A 23,507-nucleotide genomic window follows, 5' to 3' on the forward strand; every position below is an offset into this window, starting at 1 on the left:
AGATCACCAAAATATGCCCTCAAGAAAGATACTCACGAACGCAGATGGATTCTCCCTCGTCCCATTCGCCAGTACCATTGCAATGTCGCACCGAAGGTCCGTGCAGTTTAAAACCCTTCTTACACGTGAGGATGCACTTCGATCGGTAGAACAGTTGCGTCTTATGTCGGGATCGTGTACACCGCACATCCGCATTTCGTGGTGTTTCGAACGGTTTGCAGTTATCCTTCAGCTCGGCACAATTCTTGCGATCCGTCGTCAACTTAAAACCAACCGGGCACGCACACCGACTACTACCAGCCGTATTGATGCACTGTGCCTTCGATCCACAGCCACCATTATTAACAGAGCACTCATTCACATCAATACACTGCCCAAGATCATTCTTCTCATATCCAGCGTAACAATCGCACCTGTAGGAACCTTCCAAGTTGACGCACCGCTGCTGACAGTTGTGATCTTTCGTCTGCAAACACTCGTTATGATCGATACAGGATGCTTGATTCGTCTTGTTCAGCACAAACCCTTCCCTGCACGAACACACCGGTAACCCGGCCTTCAAGCTGCAATAATGCTGACAGCCTCCGTTCCGCAATGCGCACGGATTCGACACTTCGCATGCCTTCCCATCCATCATCAGACTATACCCCGGATGACAGCCACAGCGATAGCCACCGTCCCGATTAATGCACAGCTGACTACATCCTCCATTCAGCACAGTGCACTCATCGATATCATTACACGTGGCTTGATCTTCTCCGAGCAACATCCCTTCCGGACATCGGCACTGGAAGCTACCCTCCGTATTGTGGCAGATGTGCGAACAACCGCCATTGAAGTTATTAATCCGACACTCGTCAATGTCCACACAGCTCACCTTATCAATGTCCAGCCGCAATCCGGACGGACACGAACACTCAAACCCGCCCTTCGTATTTGTGCAATCGTGTGAACACTTCCTATCCTCATCACTGCACTCATCCACATCGGAACAGGTACGATTGTCCGCCGCTAGCCGATGGCCATCCGCACACCCACAGTGATACGATCCGATCGTGTTGATGCAATGATGCTCACATCCACCCCGATCAGGAAGCACTCTACATTCGTCCACATCCTCACAGCTTAACCGGTTGCGTCCCAGCTTGAAACCCTCGGGACATTCACACTCGTACGCTCCCGGTACATTCACGCAGTGATGCGAACAATCGTGACTGCCATCATTACACTCATTCACGTCGATGCACGTCCGTTGATCATCTGCCAACTCGTACCCGATCTCGCAAGCACAACGATACCCACCGGGTAGATTGATGCAAATGTTCGAACAGTTACCATTCTCCGCTATACACTCATCCACATCCTGACACGTGTGACGATCGTGACGCAGTTCGTAATGCTCCGGACAGTGACATTCGTAAGCTCCGGGCGTGTTAAAGCAATCGTGCGAACAGCCACCATTTCGTTTCGAACATTCATCCACATCGACGCAAGTTTTGTGATGCTCACCTTCCAGCTGGAACCCTTTCGGACACGAACAACTCACCACACCGTACTCGTAGTGGCATCCATGCGAGCATCCGCCATTGTTAAGCTCACACTCATCCACAAAGTCACAGGTACGATCGTCCTCCTGCAGAAACAGTCCCTTCGGGCAGGAACACTGATGTCCGCCGAGCAGGTTGATGCACACATGCGAACAGTTTCCATTGTGATCGTCACACTCGTTCACATCCATACAGGTGCGTGCATTCTCCGCCAGCTTATAACCGGCATGACAGGTACAATAGTACGATCCTGCCGTGTTGTGACAGTTATGATCACAACCACCACCCCGTGCATTGGCACACTCATCCAGATCGATACACGTGCGTCTGTCCGCCTCCAGCTCATACCCTTCGTAGCAACTGCACCGATAGCCTCCCTCAAAGTTGAGACAACTCTGCGCACATCCTCCATTATTCGCATGACATTCATTCACATCCTCACACGTGCGTCCATTTTCACCCAAAACCATTCCCGCCGGACACAGACACAACGTCTCACTGTCTGGATCACAAGTGTGCGAACATCCGCCATTGTTCAACCCACAAACGTTCGTCGTTTCACACGTTTTGCCATCCTCCGCCAGCTCCATATCGTCCGGACAGTCACAGTACGTTTCGCGATTGTAGAACGTACAAATGTGCGAACATCCACCATTATCCTTCCGGCACAGATCCATCTGCCGGCAGATACCGTACTCATCCAGCTCCCTACCCTCCGGACAGACACATTTGTAGCTACCGTACGTATTGCGACACTCGAGATCACCGCACAAACCTTCCAGCTCGTTCGTCTCACGCTGACACTCATCCACATCGTCACAGGTCTTCCCATCAGCGGACAGTGTTAAACCTACCGGACAACTACACCGGTACGAACCGGCCGTATTGTGACACTCGTGGCTACAATCATGCCGTCCCAGCTGACACTCATCCCGATCATGGCAGCTGTGATCGTTCTGAACATACCCATCGGGACACTCGCACCGATAGCCTCCGCTAGCGCTTCCCACCTTCCGACACCGGCCCGGTTCACAACGCTTCCGTTGATTCTCATCACAGCTGTACGCACTGTGACACGTCTTCTGATCCACCTCGTCCAGTAGATAACCTTCGGGGCAATGGCATCGGAAACCTTCCACCTCGTCGATACACTCATGCGAACAGCGCGTCTTGTTCGGGTTCTCGTACAGATCCTGACAGAAGTCTCGCACACATGTGCGTCGATCGTTGTTTAGATGGAACGCTTCCGGACATCGGCATTCGAACGATCCGATCGTGTTGTGACACTCGTGCGAACATACCGAACCACTCTCATCTGTGTCTTCCTCACCGACGGTGCATTCGTCCACATCCTCACAGTGTTTGTCATCGTCTGCTAGTTCGAATCCGTCCGGACAGGTACACTGGTATCCACCGTGCGCGTTTTGACAGTAGTCGCAACCGTGATCGTGTTCCTCACATTCATTAATATCTGTAAAAGGAGAAAGGAATTAATGAATGTTCTGAATGAAGTTTTCTTGGATCCACGCGCCTGAAAGTAGGCAAAACGCATGTCATTTTTCATCTTTAGCTCTCGAAACACAACCTATTTCACAGAAGTTTAATAACAGTAACATTCAAAATAAATATTCATCTAATCTACAGTCGTTCCACACATCAAAATGAAACCATGTTCGGTAGATTGAAACATGCATACTGTTTGCTGTACTTCTAATAATCCAATGTAAGCATCTATTCAATCGCTACCATTAATGGCAAAATGATTATCCAGCACACATCCCACTACTGGTCTGGTGCTGGTTATCAAACAACGGCTATCTGGACTGCATAATACCGCTGTTTGCCGTGTTTCCCATCGCCATATGTTGCCTCCCAAAAAGCAATCCCGAAAAAACCACCGGTACAACATCCCGGTACAAGGCATAATCAACGAACAAATTACGCGCCATGATTAACAACGAACAAAACGCGCACAAGTATTGGGCCCCAACCGGTACACTTTGCTCAGAGAGAAAGAAGGGTAACCTGCAGCTTAAACATTGTAATAACGATCAAATCCGCTCTGCCCTAGCGAGTGTGTGTTTGCGGTGACACAATGAACGCTTGGAGCCGAAAATATTGCCACGGAATAACCCTTATATGGTTGTGCCGGTACACAACTGTCGCTAAAATGTTGTCTGCCCCTTGTGTCGTACAACAGCGTGGCGGACAGTTTGCCACATGGTGTAGATTCATTTACGCGTGGTACAATATTTTTCCAGCCCCCTTCTTTATTCCCGCTCCCAGGTGGCACCGTTTTTTGGCACGCCCGTATGATGGCACGCGCTTTTGTGGGGTGTTTCATCTTTCCGACAAAACGCCCTGTTTGGCACAGGAAACGTTCGCTGCTGTGTGTGTGCCACGCTCTCCATCCCATCCCTTCAGCGCCAACATGCCGTAACTAACCGACTTTCTGCAATATTCAATTAACGGGCTAGTTGGTAGAAACCATACCATGTGCCTTTCATAAACGAGCAAACCCAGCAAAAGTAAGCCCAAAAGGAAGAACGACAAGCGTTTTGCACTCATCAACGGTAAAATGCAAAACTAGTCGCGCTGGCTGGCTGGCAGATGGTAGAATTCGTTCGGGCACAGCTCATCCCACGGAAGGTACACGGAACCGCAAGCTTCTGCACACGGATGATGAGCTAGTGACTGTGGCCTCGGTTCGGCCCGGAACTATTTGCATAAATAGAGCGAGTTGTGGTTTTATTTGGGTTTTCTGTGTTGCTGCGGCCAGCCAGCCATGTTGGCAGTAGCGAGCTAATCGAAACGCTAACTAACATGTCGGCGTAACTTCAAGCGGTTGTGATGAAGCTCGGTATATGAAGCACACAATATACAATAGTTAATGTTTGTTTGAAAGTTTTTTTTTCATTAACATATGTTGGCAGCAGAGAAGACGACTTTTAAGCTTGAAAAACTGAAAGCGAATTCTTGATGAAAATATTTTCTTATTGAAAAAATATATCCTCTAAATTTAGGTGCTTCATAAAAAGTTTTTGAGATCGTTCAAAGCATTGCATGCTTGCTAATCCTCTTGTAGTACAAATAATATATCAAACGATTTATTAGCTAACAAAAAAATAAAACAAATCCACGAACTGCATCGAGGTTTACTTCATCTAATCCGAAGCTCTCGCTTCGCAAACTTTACACCTAAACAGCTTTCGATACGGTTCGGAGCAAGACAGCCTTTTAAGTTGCTTGCTCACAACACCATTTAAATATCTTCGAAAGGATCACTCGCTTGGTTTAAAAAATGGTCTGGAAAAGTTTTACGACCCAGCAGGGCTGCATTTAAATTATGACCGACCATTCCGGTCGACTTCCAATCGGCTTACGATGTACGGATCATTAACATTTTAACAACCTTCGTCTACAGTAGCAGCATCCACCGAAATCAGGTGAGCGTGTGCAACAACAAAATTACGCCAGCCAACCATCAAGATGAAACTTTTTACCAAAACAAAAATTCACTTCGATCGATTTCGAAGCCACCACACCGAAAATGAACTCTTTTAGCCGAACAAAAGCGCAAGATTGTTGTCGCATAAAACCACCAGGTACTGGGCGTCTCCATTTTGGTTTCGCACAGCGATGGGGGATGAAAGGATGCGATGTGGGATTTTGGGTGGAAGAGGTTTTATGTGGTGTGCTGCAAATAAAGTTTGATCGTAAATTTGTCGTTCGCCCACTGAACGCCTGTGTAAAGAAATAACTACCTCCCCCCAAAAAACATTTGCCATTCTTCGGGTTCGGGTTTTGTGCGGTTTTTTTTTCCCTAAGGGAAAAAACCATCCACCCGTTGCTGTTGAGTGATTTTCTCCCACCTGCATCGATCCAGCGGGAATCGGTGCGGAAATGTTGTTTAAAGCTCATCGGAAAACTTCCGGTGGTGACACGCGTCACAATCCGGATCGGATGAGCTCACTCACCTTCACAAGTGCCTGTCGACGGATTCAATCGAAGTCCTTCACCACAACCGTGGGTACTGCCGAAGGATGGTTGGCCATCGGTTCGTTCGGTGCTTTCTTCCGAATCGAGCCCATTATCATCATCATAATCCGGTCCCGTCGGCCCATCGTGTTCTACTTTGGATGTGGTAATCTCACCGTGGCCGTCACCTGAAGTTACGACCGGTTGGGATGGTTTTTCGACGTGAGTCCGCTCAGGGACACTCGTGTCTTCGTTCTCACTTTCATCCTCCTCATCCTCCTCATCCTCCTCAGCGTCATCTTCGTGATCTTCCTCTCGTTCTGGTAATGTATCGCGGGTTTCATCGCGTCCATTCACCAACTCTGGTACAAAACGATCTTCACCATGATGATGCCGATGAGCGTGCGAAGAACCAACCGGAATCGTTTCGTTCGGTATCGTTTCGGTCTCATTTTCCACGTCATCATCGTGTTCGTCGCTGGCATCATCAACCGTCGAGCCGCTTCCGGCGCTATCCACTGATTGATGGGATTCTTGAGGCAATTCATTTTCGCTCAATCGATTATGCGCTTCCGTTCGCTCTTGCAGTTCCTCCTCTTCCTCATCGTCGGCATCGTCTTCAGTGTCACTGTCACCATCTTCTTCCTCGCCCTTTTCCGTTGCTGGTTGTTCACCAATAGCAGTGGGCTTTACGTCCTCCGGGCATCGATAGGAACCGAACGTATTTTCGCATCCATTGGCACATCGTTCCGCAATGTCTGCATTTTGACACTCATCGATATCTGTCGACCGAGGCGAGCGCACGGTTGAAGGAAAGTTGATTTGAATTGTTCAAAAGTTTGCGGTATAATTACATGGCTTTATGTTCGTTTGATGAATATGAAAGCAATCAGAGTGAAGCGAATAGAAAATTTGCTTGCAAGCATATTGTGTTGTGGAGAAGGAGTTTGTTAATTAAAACGATCGATTGTTTGTTATATAAGCATTGATTTCTGTCAAGAATATTATTTCTTATATATACAGCAATGAAGCATTGAAGCGTCAAGAATGTTATTACTCTCAAGAAAAGCAATATGGTGCCGTGACCAGGATTATTTTATAACAAAATTCTGAATGTTTTCTTTTATACAAATGTTACAAGCTGTGAGATCTTTTTCTTTGCCTTGTTTACATCATTTTTCACTTAAAGTGTTGCTTATAAAATCATAATTTTGTATTATAGAATTATATTTAGAAATATATCCGTCGTATGTAAATAGAGCAAAAATACTATTCCAAAAACCTTTACTAAAAATAACCCAAAAAACACATGAAGTATGCAGGAAACCTATCCCCAATATTACAAATATTTTCAATTTGCGTCATCATTAGTTCTAAATATGCGTTACATACCTTTTCCAATTGAAGGCTTTCCCGAGCGGCAATAACCATCAACCAGCAGTATCGCTCATAGTTGAAGAAAAGAAAACCCATCCCTGATACAAGATAACTTTCTTCAGTGATGTATTAAACTACCCTACCCCAACGTACAACCATTCCAGTGTCCTATTGTGTGCATCAATCAGGCTGTGAAGGCATACAAAAGATCACCAACCTTTCACGTCCTTCCGGAACGTTCGGAGATGTGTTCTGCGGGACTTTCTCACCACCGCACAAGTGTACTGGGAAATGCATGTTTTGCCTGTGGAAATTCCTGCCTTTCTTCCGGTTCTTGCTGGCAAAGCGTGTCAGGGTTTGAGTTTATTTCCTCACCAGGTTTCACTAGTCTTATGATTGCACGGCAACAACCCTGGCGACAAGCGCGACTACTTTTTGCACATCTGACTAGATTTTTTTGTTATCTCCAAACGCCTCCACACCGTTGCTATATGTGGGAATGTTCCCTCTAGATGCTTCCCTTGTGCCTTTCCCCCAGCATTTGGCAACTATATTTCCAACCAAATATTTCAGGCGGAAAATTATAAGTATAAATAATAATAGAGTGCCTTTCGGTATCGGTGCGACCGTCCGGAGTGCATCTTCCGACGCAACGAGCTGTACGTTTTTCTTGTGTTATACACAGAGAAAGAGAGAGAAAGAAAAAAACGCAACACAACGAAGGAAAGTTCATAAAATTTTTCTTCCCCCGTTGGCCCGTCAGCGTTCGCCGTTCCACTACAGTGCGTCAGCAAACTTTGCTGCCTCTTCTGTTTTTCTTGTTCAGCAGAATGAAATCACATCTCACGATGGTAACGAAAGCGCAGAAATAGCAGAAGGCACCACAAACTCCACAAATATGGTACACTAAAGAAGAACAAATGTAGCAGAAGACAAGAGTAAAAAAAAACACACAAGAACCCAAGCACCAAACTCATGTCAGATTCCGACGATAATGCGGATGATACCGGGACGCACTGCGATGATGTCTCGAAAGGGTACATCAACTTAATACAGTACCGCCGCAACAGTGGGTGAAGAAAACGAATAACCAAAAAAGCAAAAGGAAAGGAAAAAAAACTTCCCGTTTGCCCAAAAACCTAAAGCCGGCCTTGAGGTGGCTGTTTGGTTGTTTCGAGACTTTTTGGGGAAAATATTTTCATAATCCAACGACCGGTTCGTCCTTCTTGTACAGCTTCGGTCGGTGAATTGAATGAAACTTTTCCACCTCCTTTTGCCGAACGGAACCACAAAACGGCCGCAGCCTGGTAAGTGTGCTACGGTGCCCTTTTCGTTCCCGTTAGTGTCTGACGCGTTCGTCAGTGCGCCAAACGGTTTGATGAAGCCGTTCCAGGGGAGAGGGTTGCAGACGTTCCAGCCAAATTGGACCACCATCTCGCCATCTCGCAAACACGGCCATAAACAGCAACAACGAAACAATGTTGATGCAGCTCGATCATTCACTCATTCCGTACAGCACGCTTCACGCTCGCTCGATGACCGACAACGAAAGAAACCTTCCTAAACCACACACAGACACAAACACAAACTCTGATGTGCCGGAAAACGTTGGAATAGAAATTCTTGTTTTTCATTTTCTTCACCAAAATTGTTGTTCGATGGTGTGTGTGTTTTTTTTTCTTCCATTTTTTTGTGCTGAAAATATCGTTTTGAGCCAAAAATCACTTTCGCAGCTTAATCGCTATTAGTATTTCCCCCCATCCCCCTTCGCAACCATTCCAGTTGTGGTTTTTTACAGAAGTGAAAGTTTCAATGGACTAAAATCCACCGACTCGGTGGGGTTGCTTTAGAAGTGGTGAAAAATTGAAACGTCAATAAATCAATCTCTTGATACATGGGGGGGAAATATCCCTCCACAACATATTCACTGTGGCCGCTTTGATAAAAATGTTGTTTTGAAACAAAACATATGAAACAACTTAATTGGTTCCAAATTCGTTTTTGGTCAAATTAACTTTCTTTAAATTGTTTTGTTTATAGCGGTTTATTTTGTCATCTTCAAGACGTTTCTTGTGTCTGTTTTTATATGTTTTAAATAATATATTTGTTGAGAATTTTACATTTTAATCTTTAGATCAATTGTTTAAGAAACTGTTTGCTTTATTACAATATCAATAGTACCATGGGAAGAGACTTGAGAAGGAAAAATTGTTTTAAAGGCATTCTCAATTTGTATAATCCTTCAAGAAAATAATTTTTAGAATAAAATTCAAATTTTTAAACAAAAAATCAACATTAATTTCTCCTTTTTGTCAACGTATAAACAAAGCTGAACTTTTTTCACAAAGGAAAGCTTTAAAGGTAATAAGCCCGGAGTAATATAGAACGACACAAGAGTGGCCCCCTTTTCTCAGAACCTCTCGGAAATAGGAAGACTTTACGTCAATGATATCGCTTCGTCAGACCTACGCTAATGAAAATAGCAGTACCTTAAATAGATTGAATTTTAAATACTTTAATAGTTTCCATTCAATAAAAGCTCGACATCAGCCGGAGCATGGCTAGGTAAGCTTATCCATCCCACCCTGTTCGGAGGGTGATGATTTGATGAAAAGTTTTTCCTCAAAGTCCACTCATTGAAGCGAACGACAGGAAGCTCCCACCTCCGGATGTCTCATTGCAATACCCATCGATGGGTACGTTGGTAAAGTTTGCCATCCAAGACCCTATTTCTGCACCTGAGCAATACCCATTGGTTGTATTGAAAGATCGATAGTACGAGCTGGACGGTTGGGTAATTTATAACTTTCAAATGCAAATTTAAACGGATGAGCAAACCAAACCAACGACCTGAAGTCTATCTTCAGGTTCACTCGAGAACGATGGGATGACATCAAACACGTTCATGTACAGCATAGTACTTGCGGGGGGTTATAGAACCAATGTCTCAATGCGTCTCAAAGTACGAGATGAGAAATACTTTTTTTTCTCTTGCTCTCCTTTTCTCGCATCCATCTGATGGTGCTCAAGGGAACCGCTATAAACGGATCGCAAGGATCGTAGCCAAAAAAGTAAGGTTTAACCGGATGCCTACCTTCGCATGTTTTCCAGTCCGCTCCAAGGCGCAACCCATCCGGACAGAGGCAGAAGACGCGCCCAAGCGTTGAGAGGCACCGATGGGAGCAACCACCGTTCGCCTTCGCACATTCACCATCGTCCTCGCAGCTGTGCCCATCCGCTGCCAGCCGTGTACCCGGCAAACCTTCGCAGCCGCAACTGTAGCTGCCCCAACGATTCTCGCACGTATCCTGGCACGGACCGTGACCATTTCGCAACAGGCACTCGTTGATGTCTTATCTCCCAAAGGTTCATGTGCGGGAAAGGGGTGTGGGGTAAAGGAGTAATGGGAGGTGGTAGGGTTGGTATAATTTTTTTCCCAGACATTTCCATTCCAGCAGAGAAGGAATTCGAGAAAAAAGCGTGTGTGCGTGATTGGTGCGATGTGCATTGGTGGTGCATTGAATGGATGTGATGACGTTTTGAGTTTTGGTAGCAGTATGGAAAAGAAAGAGTAAAAAGAGAATGACAAGTCGAGTCGTTAGAAATGATCACAAATGCTCTTGTCGTACTCATGCCGGATGGGGTTGTGATGGAACGCACGAGAACTGTTCCCAGAGATTCCCAGCAGGCTTATGTGTGAGAGTTGCATAAAACATTCTGCTACATTGTTTGAGTGTCTAAAGTGTATTTATATTGTAAGGCTACTGATTATAGAAATATGTATAAAGCTGAGCTACATTTTCCAAAAATAGTGAGGAAATCGTCAGATATCACAATATTTACGAACGCATTATTAACACGTCAATGCGTCAAACACGCATCGTTTGTTATGCGTATAGCATTCTTTTAGGCGCTTTATTTTTGTGGTTGAATGCTTAGCTACATTCTTTTATATTTGTGTCTAAAAATAAATGCTACAAGTGATTACATTTGTTACTGCAAATTAATCTACATAAAATTATGTTTAAAAAACAATTATTATCGATTTGTTTAACAGGAAGATTTACAGTAACCAGAAAAAATAAACAGTTTACAATAGAATGTATGATTACGAAAAAAAAGTTTCTAAAAGATCAATTATATTGTACTAGAAAAATAAATCACTTCTATTAATTTGTTATTTTTAACTCTAATTTTCCTTACATAAATTAAGTATTTTCGTTTGCAATTTCTACCTTTACATCAACTTGTACGTGTAATTAAGCTTCATTCAAGCTTCACACAAAGCATAAGAATTTGAAAAAAACAACCTTCCACGATACTCGTGCAATGGATGCATACACAGTTCAGTGATAATTCAAGCTCATCCTTGATGTTGATTCCAACCGGAATCATATACCTTTCCAGAAGACGACACTTGACGTTTCGCGAACGTATGAAACTGTAACCGGGGCATGCATGTTTAATCCATCATGCTACGCTTGGCTGTTGCGAGGTTCGTTCAGATGTAGATTTATTTTTCTCCATTTCGTTACATTAATCCCCTTCTACCTCTGGGGGAACTGACCCGAAATGTATTACCGTTCAGTTCATAACAACCACTAATGAGCAGTATGTTCTTAATTTACAAAATATAAGCTTTTGGGCTTACAAAGTTGCAACATAAGCTTGCGGGAAAATTTATTTCCGTTGTTGCTTCATATAGTTTTCGGTTGGCATTTTTTTTTACGTTGAAAGTTCCACACGACAACCCCGGCCATCAAATCCCATCCAGACCCCTGCGTAGCAAGGAATAACTATCCGGCTACGGGGTAAAAATAAGTCCTCTTAAAAAAAATAGACCGTTCTTAAGAGGCAAAAAAAATGCTATTTCTCTTCATTACTTTATATTTCTAAGAAACCTTCCCTTCCTACACAGAACGCATAATTAAACCTTTTTTTCTTCTAAAATGTAAAGTCTCATTTTTCCAATAGGACGAAGAGGAAAGAAAGTTTTTTGTTGTTGTTTTCATCAACACCACCAATTCTAAAGGCATTCAATTCTGCGGCTAAATAAAGTCAGCAAGTATGCTTAGTACAAGCAAAACAAACAGTAAACTCGCCACCAGCTACCACCATATGATTAAGGATTCCACGATTCTCTGCTCACTGCTCAAGGATAATCTGGAGCAATTACTTAACAACCATCGCCAACTGTGCGCAACAAGTGCTGTTGAAACTTTTCTAAATGAGGATTTCTTGCTAAAGCCACCCCCAAAAGGTTTTCCCCCCCGGGGGAAAGAGGGTATTACCTAGAATGGAAAGTTGCATATGCAAAAAGGATAGGCTTTCAGCGAAAGCTTGCGGTGTTTATTGTTTTGTTTTACATTTTCTTTTATTTCAAGCATCTCTTTCACTGGATTGTAAAGAAAACCTCGAATGTAGAAGAGTAATAAGTCGGGGATGTATCACATTTCGATGCAGTAATTGAGTAGATACCTTGAGTAATGGTTTTTTAGAGCGCTTCTTGGGAAATTGCGATGTTGAACATATGTGTAGCATAATTATAAATAATCTTTTTCGATACATTCATCAGTAATGGCGTGAAAATGACACAATACATGAAGCGTGAAAAAAAGTTATTTAAACATTTTTTTCATCATTATACGAACTATTCCGTTATTAATTGTTTTATGCTATGAACCTGCCCAGCGCAAAAGGGTTAATTCATCATGGAACTGAATATGAATATCCTCTGTGAAATTGAACTTGCTTCAAACTTCACCCTTATTAACTTCCGATACGCATCGTTAGCAATTTGAGCAATATCCCCACAACACGCATCCAAACAACTAGCCGGGTGTGATAAGACATACAGTGCGTTGCTTTCGAAACGTTTCCGCACTCAATCTACGATAAGCCACGGAAAGGATTCCTTCAACGCAGGGTAAAACTTTGCGCAAAGCTTTGCTCAAAATACCCTGCAAGCGCTTGCCGTATAGCTTGTCTTTCTATCATCCTGCTGTTCAGCCGAGCAGGGTGATAATAATACGTACGCAAAGCCATCCCGGTGATGGTAGGAATCTTCGTGTCAGAAGAATGACGAAGAGAAGAAGAAAAAACCCCTAACCTCCCTAACCACTACGGCGTATTGTGTGCTGCTAATGAGAGCAAATACGCTTAATTACGAAAATGAATGAAATTCCCTACGGCCTGCATTCTTACCTGAAATGTACGAGGTTCAAAGCATCCTCGCGCTAACCGGTACCAGGTTGCCTTTGGCGTTCTTCAAAAGCCCTCGGTAAAGGGTTTCACCCCTCCCCGGTCTTACTTTCTTGCCTCGTATAATGAAGCGCGCCAGTTGAATAGGGTTGATATCATCAAACATTGCAATACGGTTACAAAAGCTTTTATACGTTTCTTTTCTCCTAGATTTTTTTTCTTTGCATCTGTACCTTCAAACCCTCATGATTTTTGGTGAAAGATTTTTTTCGGTATCTTTCACTTCACCTTTTCTTTTCATTAAGAAGCGAACGTGTCTTTTTCCCATATATTTTTTTTCCTGAAAGAAAGCAATGGAATCCCTTCCAAGAAACTGTTCAAACCCCCGTCCCGTTTAGCCTGCATTCAGGCGCAACGGAACGGGGGATTTTTTGGTTGTCACGGAAATGGGTTTTTCCCCCTTTTCGCCATTTTCCTGGCAAGTAGTGAAGATTCATCTACTGTTTCGGTTTGCCACGGGCCGGTATGCTAAAATCGTTGTTACCTAAGATACTTCCTAGCACACTTCCATTCACTGTAACGCGTACAAAAATGTGCAGAATTTTCACACTTTCATTTTGCGCTACTAGCAAGCACTAAGGGAATGGGGAAACCTGCAAAACCGATGGATGAAGGGAAACAGAGTTAATCTCGGTTCTTACACCATTCGCACCGGGAAAGATATGGTTGTAAATTGCTTTTCATACATGAAATAACCCGACAAGGTTCGTTTATTGCCACTGTTTTCATACCCTAGCGAAAGGGATATCAATGGACCATCCTCAACCATCCTCACACCGCATGAAGCTAAGTGGTGCCAACGGCGATAAAAGTACGTTTCTAGAAACCGGTGAATATTTTATTGAACGGTTCGCGGTAGTTTTGCATATCCATACACACATGCAAAATAGCGGACAACGGTAAAACCCTCATTTAGCATAGGTAATATGGCAAACTTGGGAAGGTATGTACCATGGAAAAAGGTACAAGTTTTCGCATAGAATGAAGCCGTTCGTGCCATATCGTGGTCATTCGATTAAAGTATCTCTTAATTAAATCGCTTGCCCGGTAACTGTTTGAGAGGTGTTGCTATTCAGAAAATCAATGCCATTAACGGTGTAAACCAATGTTTTATCTTATAAGCTATTATTTATTTGACTTTCGAACTCGATACCGGTCCCTGCGGTTGTTCTATGCATTATGAAATGTATTCCACCTCTAGAAGAAGATTTTAACAACTATTTTTATCTGGTAACACAGCCACAAGTTCTTGACAGGATGCAATTTTGCAAGAGCTACTTCTTCTTATCTCCATTAAAGCCACCACCGTTGTGACATCGTACTGACCTGTAAAGCTGATACAAGATACTGCACAAGATTCAACCAGTGCACCAACCCAAACCCTACCAACGAAACGAAACGATGGTTTGCAGCATAAAGGCATTCATCGTAACTTAATGCTACCGGGTGCTTGGTTGAACTGACCTGGCCGCTTCGGGTAATGGGAAACGAAAGTTACTAAGAAAAGCTCATCTTCCTTAAGGTGAGATCTCTCTCGGTACAGGTCACCAACGTACTTCAGGCGAACGAGCCCCATCCGTACCATCGGTGGACGGTGTATGCTGTGTGCGGCTTCCATTCACAAACCCCCTTTTTGCGACTAAGTTCATCCGTACTTGCTGATCATTTGAGCCAAAGCTCTCGGTAGCGCCTAATGGTCACCGGTTGAAGGTTGCTCGAGTGTGTCGAATCCGTGGGCTGCCAGGAAGTGGCAGATACTTTTCATCGCTGGATTATCTACAATTACGTTTCATTTAGCTCCGGATTCTGGGGCGGTTAGTGTAGATAAAGAATGTTGCAGACGGGGAAATGCAAAGGATTGACTTTTTCCAACACTTTTCACTCTCTCTCTCTCTCTCTCTCTTTCTCTCTTTTTTCACTTCCCAACGCACTGTTTGTTTCCTTTGCGAAAGTGTTTAATGGAAGTCACTTGTTTATTTACACTAGACTGGATCATGACACTCGAAAGTTGGTCGTTTGTTCACTTCTGGGGCAAGCTTGAGTTGCTAATGGAAATGTTCGTCTATGGGTGAACGAATTTTTTAACTAATGTTTTCCTGCTTATACTTTACCCATGTTTGTATGAAATTTAAAAATTTACTCATGCAATTGAGAATAAAAAAATCAAATTTAAAGTAAAAGGTGCCATAATAAACCGTGCGGCTAATAATTCTTCCTCTCACATGGATAAACTTCTCGACAAGCTTTAAACGCTTCCGCAAATCTTGTCAGTTTAATCCTATGCCATACAGAAGGTTTATTCCTCGTCCCGAAAGGTAGGAAAGTGATTCAAGGTGCACGGTGGTGAACTTAAAAGGCGATATCTAATAGTCAAGACGTCAGTTGCTATTAAAGTTAAACTCCTGATAGTTACCATAAGACAGGAAAGGGGGTTGGGGTAGATGATGGAAAAGCAGGGGCAGGAAATAATTTAAATTATATTAATCTACTGTGAGGCATGGTTTCAGCTGACATGTTCAAGGAGTGTAGAGTTTGACGGGCATAAAGTTAAGCGTGTTAACATTGCTTGTGTTTGGCCGGAAAGTGGTGGCACACTGTTAATGAGTTTTCTGTCCCGGGTTGGTAGCATATGCTAGCATAAACTTTAAAATAATTCAGTGGTTTTTGATTGTTGGATTTTGAGGTAATGTCTCCATGATGACTTTCTTTCACGGTGATAAGCTAAAAACGTCGTAAGAGTTACATGCATTCAGACGTTTTGTTATACTAAAAGGTTCAATTTGAAGATAACGCCCCAAAGTATGCAATTTTACTACGGTGTCCCGAAATTTGTATTAATGAGCAATCATTGAACATTGTTTCGTGTTAGACAAAAAATATTATTAAAGAGAAATAAAAATTAAAGTAAACCATCTAACTATTGTAAGCACAGAATAAATATTCAAACATAAAATAATGTTTAATGTAAACTGTAAAATATTACTACAATTTAAAGAAAATTAACCTGTAATAGTGAACAACGCTTTGTGATCGCTTCAAACCAGTTCTAATGCAATGGAATGTAAACAGGGGAAGTGGAATTGTGCTTGCCATGCAAAAAAGCGAAAGAAAAATGAACATCAAAGCGGACTTACCGATGCACGTGTGACCGTTCAGTGTGTCGATTTGCAGTCCTGGCTCACAATTACATTCGTACGAACCGGGCTTATTGATGCATGTCTGCTCACAGCCGCCATTATTTTCCGCACATTCATCAATATCTGAAAAAGGTAATGGTGCAGGTGAATTTAATGTATGTTCAATTTGTTGCTCAATTCTACGTAAAATTAAAAACTTAAAAATAAATAATTTAAAAAGCTTTAATTTTAAATTTGAAATAAATATTCACCAAAGCGTTCACATACATTGATACGAAAAAGTAGCTAAAAAATTAATTATACCTACTAGCGTTTGTCGTCAGAAAAAATAATTCACAGAAATTCCGACCCAAAATTTGTGTCAAAACTTCAAAATGCAATTCAAGAAGTCAACCGTTCGTTAAAAGTCCGGGCCCCCAAAAAAAAAATCCCGCCAACCGGAACTTTCAAATCGTCAACGTTATCGACGTCCGGTAAATGGGGATCGGGTGCTGAAATTGAATCAATAAATATGCTCAATTTGCTATCCCTTTTCCTATACAAACAAAAACCCATAATACTTCACCGACATCACCGAAAAGCGTAGCGACACACCATCCGTAGCGAGCAGAATTGTTGGTTCTACGGTCGTTGCGATTCTCGGTCCGCTTATGTTTTTTTTTTCGGTAGTCTGGGAAACCGTATTTAATGACCCACCTTCCAGAAGATTAATTCTTCGGCCAACAAGCAGCAACAAAAAAACGACTGGGGGAAGAACCAAATTGGTCAGCCCGTTTGGTACCGGGCTAAGTAAGCTACTGCTGTCCGACGGTAGTCTCGATCGATCGGAAGTCTGGGACATTTGTGTAATGTTCACCGATCAGTTTGAAAGTTGGCTGCCGTTGCGGCTGTTGGTGGGCAACCACGTAGGTGGTAACTAATTGATGACACATCGTTTATGCAAATCCGACCGTTATTATCTGTCATTAAACATTTTGTTAATTCGTTCCGCTCGTGGTTCAACCGTGGTGCGTTTATTGAAAATGATCGAAAATTAAGTGTTGAAAATGGTGACATTTTTGGGGGGACGTACCGGGCGGATGGACAACGGTGGTAACATCCAAAACAAACGAGGATTAAATCATAACATGTTTCAGCGGTGGTAAATTAGGCGCTGATTGAACGAGCTGTGTGCATTTGTGTCGATGGTTAAATGTCGGTACTGTTGAGTTGAGCTTACTAAACACGTGACAGGTGTGACGCCATGTTTAACGCAACTGTCCAAAGGGAACTTTTTGTACGTGCGTGTGAGCGTGCGCGAGCGCGCGTGCTGACAATTAATCAGCTGCGTGTTGTTTTGGGTGTTCTTTGCTTGCGCCACCCGACTCTTGTACTGGGTGGCTGTCATCTAAACAAACGACTAACTAGCTCGGGTTGACGTGTTTCTGGCTCACAAATATGAGCGCGTCGGCGTCTTAATCCTGCAATTAGAGCTGCTGACCGTGTGGAGGTGGGCGCAGATCTTTCAGGAACCGGTGCAGCAAGGTGGCTAGACCTACTCAAGTGAGTCTAAAGTGGAAACATAAGAAGGGTGCTTGTTTTGTTTTGAAAAGGATGGATTAAATTTATTCATCAAGATAAATACTCAAAACGCTCAACAACCATTTATGTAATTCAGCTTAGGTTTCCGCATGGGTCAGTTTTGACAAATAACAAATAGACAAATTTTTAGTTCAATTTTACGCTAATAGTATCTTCCATTTCTAGTTCAATTTTACGGCATCTCAATTGGTAGAGATGTTTCGTGAAATTGTTTCTGTGCATCATTAAAAAAACCTGGTTTTTCGTAGAAAATTGTTGTGATTCTACCGCGAACGTATTATATTGTCAACATTATTTTCTTCCTCCATGCGACACGCTCCAATCGAGACACGTTAGTTTGAAAAGTAATGAGGCATGATAAACGAAAATGGTAAGGACGATAGTTATATGCTCGATATAACATACATTCTTCGAGCTCATACATGTTTCTCCTAGAAATGATGAGCTCTTCTCTGCACTGTTTAACTTGATTCGTTGCGATGGAGATGGATGTACTTTAGCCTTATTTGTTCTGTAGTTGAATGTAGTATTAGTGTTTTTTATCGTTAGAGAAGAATATTGGTAAATAGGTTGGTTTGTCAATACGTTACTTGAACTTCAACACGACAAGAAATAGATTACTAACAATTTAATAAACCAATTATTTTCCAGAAACATCATATTTTTTCAGAATTTTATCAATTCTTTTCTAGAAATGATGATGTACTTTTTCGCTTTTGACATATGTATTTTAACAAAAAAAAATCTTGCTCTTAATTAAATTATCCCACTCATCAAGCCTCAATCTGGGAGCAATTACGAAAAAGTCAATCATCTGACAACGGACACGAATGTACAACGGTTAAATTAGGGTCTGGCCATCATGCTAATGTTTCCCAACATATTTTATTTCCACTCACACCCTTCCACTACTTCCCACACGTGATGTGTTACGGTGACCATAAGCAGCCGGCAGACCTGTCAGCATCACGGAGATCGGACATCCGAGAACTGGTAAATGTGTGTCTTCCCAAGCGAGCGGTGAAAAAAGCAAACAAGCACAAAATCTCACCCATCCATTCACTCGCCCCGATCGAAACTCATTTCATCGTCCATTTCCATCACCCTTTTCAGACGAGCAGCAGAACTCGAACGCACCCGCAACCGTGCGCTATTAACATCCCAAAAACCAGCACCGTAATTTGTCACCGGGAATTAACTTCCCCATGATTGGACCCGGTTGGGTATCGTGAGCCGGGCACATCGCTCCGACAGGGGCGGACCAGTAGAGCATCCTTAAGCCTGCTGACAACAAACACTTTCCACGTCGTGTCAAGCTGCTTTCTTAATATTGCATCCTCTGCATCGTTTCATGCAACTCTGCTTTCTTGACTTTGGTTGATATTTATTTTTTTACACTTCATATCATCTTTCCGTTTTCCTTTCCTACCGTGTGGGAGTGCGCAAGAAGAGGGCAAACGAATTTCTATCTAAATTTAGCCAATTGAGCTGCAGCGTTGCATTTCTTCGATCCACATCGCACTTCATCAGCAAGAATTCAAAGAAGAGACGCAAAAAAAACGGCGATATCGATACACATCTGTTCGGCAAACAAATTACTCACCGTGACAGGTTCTTCCATCACGCACATCCAGCAGAAATCCCCGGTAGCAGCTACACTCAACCACCGGTTCCACCTCGTTGCCGTGATAAATCATTCGACATTCGTGATCGCAACCACCACGATCTGGACCACAAGCGGTCACAACCGTCTGTGGGGATGTCGAAGCAATGGATTCGGTTGATGAAGGTGAATGTTCTGAGTCGCTCCGTAGCACTTCGGCCGGTTCGTTGTGATCGTCTTCTCTGTGAGACGCATGATGATCGTGCCCATTGTCTTCATCATCATCACCATCGCCTTCTTCTTCTTCGTCTTCGTCTTCTGTGTCATCTTCGCCCTTGTCTGGTGTCGATCGATGTTGATGAGTTTCATGTTCTGCCTCGGGGACGGACAGATTGTCTGGTATGTTCGCTTCCGTTGTCGTCGATCGTGGGTGCACGGGTGTTAAAGTCGTTGTTTGCAATGGCTGTTGTGTCGTAGTTGTTGTCGATGTCGTAGATGATTCGGTTGTTGTTGATGCTTCTGTAGTAGAAGTAGTTGTTGTAGTTGTTGGCATGGTTGTCGTCGTAGTTGTTGTTCGGTCGTGAACTTTTTCATCACGTTCGGATGGTTGTTCAGAGCCTTCTTCTCCTTCTTCTTCGTAATCTGTGAATAAATAAGTAGAACAAATGTAAAATAGCAATTAACAGGTTGGTAAACAAAACATGCCATAGAAATACTATCGAGAAAATCGATAAGTGATTATGTCTAGTAAATTGCATACATTCAGGAGCACGAAAAGAGGAAATGAATATTTATAAGCTATTTTTCATTCTGCATATTTCTCTAAAACATTTTTGTCTTTCCTCATCTTTTTTATTACTTCTAAAAATTCTCGCAGAGTTGTGTTACTAAAGCGACAAAATCGGAATGAAACAAAAAGGATACATTCATTCTACAGCAATGCAGTAGCAAATCGTTTCATATTACTGACACTATATTCATCATGTATAGCAATTTTGCTAGTGTACCAAATGTGCTCAACATTTTTCATTTTGCAAACATCCTTTTTTTTCTTATTTTCTTCTTTGCTGTTGCTAAACTAACGTAAATAAAGGACGAGCTCTATCTGTTATTGATGAAAAACATTCAACGCATTACATTCCTGCGCTTGTAATATGCAGTCAGCGTGAGTTAGCATCCAATAAACAACGGAAAAAACAGCTGTTTCAACGAAATACCAACGTAACGTTCTAACATAACATTCCTCCTAGACAATGCATCCAACAAAACGAACATGCTTGTAGTTGTTGAAACGGTTCCAAAAGGATGTTGAGCAAGATTTGCCCTATCTTCTTGCCCAAAAACCGATGTGTTCGGTGTGCCTGGGTTTAGGTGCTTTTTTCGGTTAAAACCCGACCAACACAAAATCACCATCACAGGACGGAAGACGGATGGGTTGAAGGAGAAAAAAAGGTGAAAACGAAAATTCCAAACCAACTGGAATAACAGATCATCGCTTGGCAACAAACCCATCCGGGGGGTGCGATGGATTCATTCACGCTCTATTCGTTCGTTTCCTTTTTCTACCGTGGCCATAGTCAACGTTTGGAACGTGCTGTGGTATGGTATTGGCACAGCATACGATGGTTGCCCCACGTTCCGCACACGTGCATAATACAGGCACGCTTTCGGTGTGTGTGGGTGGGTGGAGTTTGGATAAGGTCGAATTTATGCTACTAATATCTTGGTAGCATCACCGCGAGACATAAATTACACGTTTTACCTGTCACATTCGCCACATAACACACAGTGAAATGGAATGGCGTACGAACGGTTTGCGCGACGAGGTTGTCCTGAAGAAAAGTCAACGAAATAAAATAAACAGACACAAATACCAACCAACTAAGATGTCCGTCTTGGCTGTGCATGATTTAATGATTGCTACAAACCACATACAGCTCGTCGAAAAGCTATGATATAATGCGAATAGTTCATTTGTTTAAGTACGTTCTGGAGGTACCTTTCTTCCTTTTTCATTAAAAATTAAATCTTTACTCTAAACCTTCATATTGCAAAGGACGATATGAGTTTTGTAAGATATGTACAAATTGCTTCGTATTCTGTAAAACTTTTGCATTTATGTATTAAAATGTATAGTCATTCTTTTGTGTTAGTTTTTACTACATTCATCTTAAGCTCACAATACTTGAATCACCTCAGCTCACTTCTATATTTTTAAAGCTTCTTTCTAACTACCTTTACCATGACACAAACTTTCACTTGGCAGCGCAGCTATTGAAATTAATCTTCAAACATTCAAACCACATTTTACCGCCAGCTCTATTTCATGCTCCAAGCACCGTGATAGTGATCGGCACCAAACGAAAACCTTTTCGGTTTCACAAATAGAGTACTTAAGAGATAATATTGATCTCGGTGTGAAATCGACGGAGTAATCGATTCGTTTGCGTTTGCTAACAAATAAAAGAAAAAGAGAAAAAATGTACACAGAACAGCCAACAATGCGAGCTGAGAAAATCAGGTGCTCGCACCATCAAGCTAGAAGCTTTCAATGAAAGTCGTGACCATCGTTTAGGTGCGATACGACTGAAGATAGTTGGTGGCCATCGGCAAAGATTTTCATGATTAGCGTTCCGCTCTTTCATCGTCTTTCTTGGCTGCGTTAAATGAAAAAGGTCAGATTGATCGTTTTTTTTTATTCCAACATATTAGTAGACGGAGGGACTCTTTGCTCAAAACGAAACATACCAACCAATCTTTGATCGTTATTCTTTGTCCAGGTTCATGAGATTTCTAGCATCGTCCAAACTATTTCAATTGAATGAAATTCCACACAAAACTTATTTCTAGCCAGCGAACTTTCATGTTGCTTTGTCTAACATTGAGTTTAGAAAATATTAATATAACTAGCTTACCCGGCAAACCTAGCTTTGCCCTTAAACATGCCTTTTGTAATTAAGGCAAAAATTTTGAGTGTTCAATCTTGATTCGTGTGGTATTATTAGAGCGATGATTAGAGAATATCGTTGATTAACTTAAAATTCTTAAATTATTGCCATTCTTAATCCAAATGATATTCCCAACCAAAGCAATATTTCTTATTTTTTGTGGCTCTTCTTCTTTTCTGCTACTTCAGGAGGCATTTCTGACTTTCCTTGTCGATTGGGATTTAATATCATATCCTTCCGTGTAAGGCGCCGATTTCACATGTACCACCGAGCCGCAAAACACTAAATAGCATTTTTTAATTATTCACACACTTGCTTTTTGCTTATTTTTCACTCACTTTACGCTTTAATGAAAAAGTTGCACAAATAAATCACCATGTGTATCTACTTTGATTGATTTATTTGTTAGATCTTTTTTGTTTCAGTAGTGTTCAACATTATTCGTGTTGAAAAAATGGCTATGTCTACTTGATAACCCCAGTAGAAAAACAAAAACGAACTCATAATATTGGCCAGAGGCCACCTAGCGAAACGAAAAATTCTGGGCTAGTTCATGTATCGCCGAATGTACCTTTAAGGGAAAAAAATTTACATGAGCTTGTGAACAGTAATTAAAACTGCGAACAACTCCTGAGTCACTTGGGCTTCTTGTACGTATCAAAATGAAGGACTTATTGCACCATGTTCATGGGCCCTTCCCACGATGACCAACGTATGCATTCGCGGAAAAGAAGCATCAATTGATGATCCGATGTATGAAGTATTTTTAAACTATCACCAAAAGCATTCTGGGCTAGTTCATGTATTGCCGAATACACCTTTGAGGAAAAAAAACATGAGCTTGTGAACAGTAATTAAAACTGCGAGCAACTCCTGAGTCACTTGGCTTCTTGTACGTATCAAAATGAAGGACTTATTGCACCATGTTCAGAACCCTTCCCGCGATGACCGACGCATGCATTCGCGGAAAAGAAGCATCAATGGTTGATCCGATGTATGAAGTATTTTTAAACTATCACCAAAAGCGTTCTGGGCTAGTTCATGTATTGCCGAATACACCTTTGAGGGAAAAAAA

General features: G+C 42.3%; 1 protein-coding gene across 1 annotated transcript in view; it reads right to left on the bottom strand.

The window, feature by feature from the left end:
• Positions 1-23,507, bottom strand: part of LOC125769260 (fibrillin-2-like) — a 79,764-nt gene that overhangs the window by 16,523 nt on the left and 39,734 nt on the right. The window contains exons 5-8 of the mRNA XM_049437886.1: positions 19,485-20,126; positions 16,298-16,423; positions 5,525-6,307; positions 37-3,018 (exon numbers count right to left, since the gene is read on the bottom strand). Coding sequence (XP_049293843.1) covers positions 37-3,018; positions 5,525-6,307; positions 16,298-16,423; positions 19,485-20,126 — 4,533 coding nt within the window. The remainder of the gene's footprint in view (positions 1-36; positions 3,019-5,524; positions 6,308-16,297; positions 16,424-19,484; positions 20,127-23,507) is intronic.

This window comes from Anopheles funestus, chromosome 3RL (genome assembly GCF_943734845.2).
Source record: "Anopheles funestus chromosome 3RL, idAnoFuneDA-416_04, whole genome shotgun sequence".
Taxonomy (NCBI): Eukaryota; Metazoa; Arthropoda; class Insecta; order Diptera; family Culicidae; genus Anopheles; species Anopheles funestus.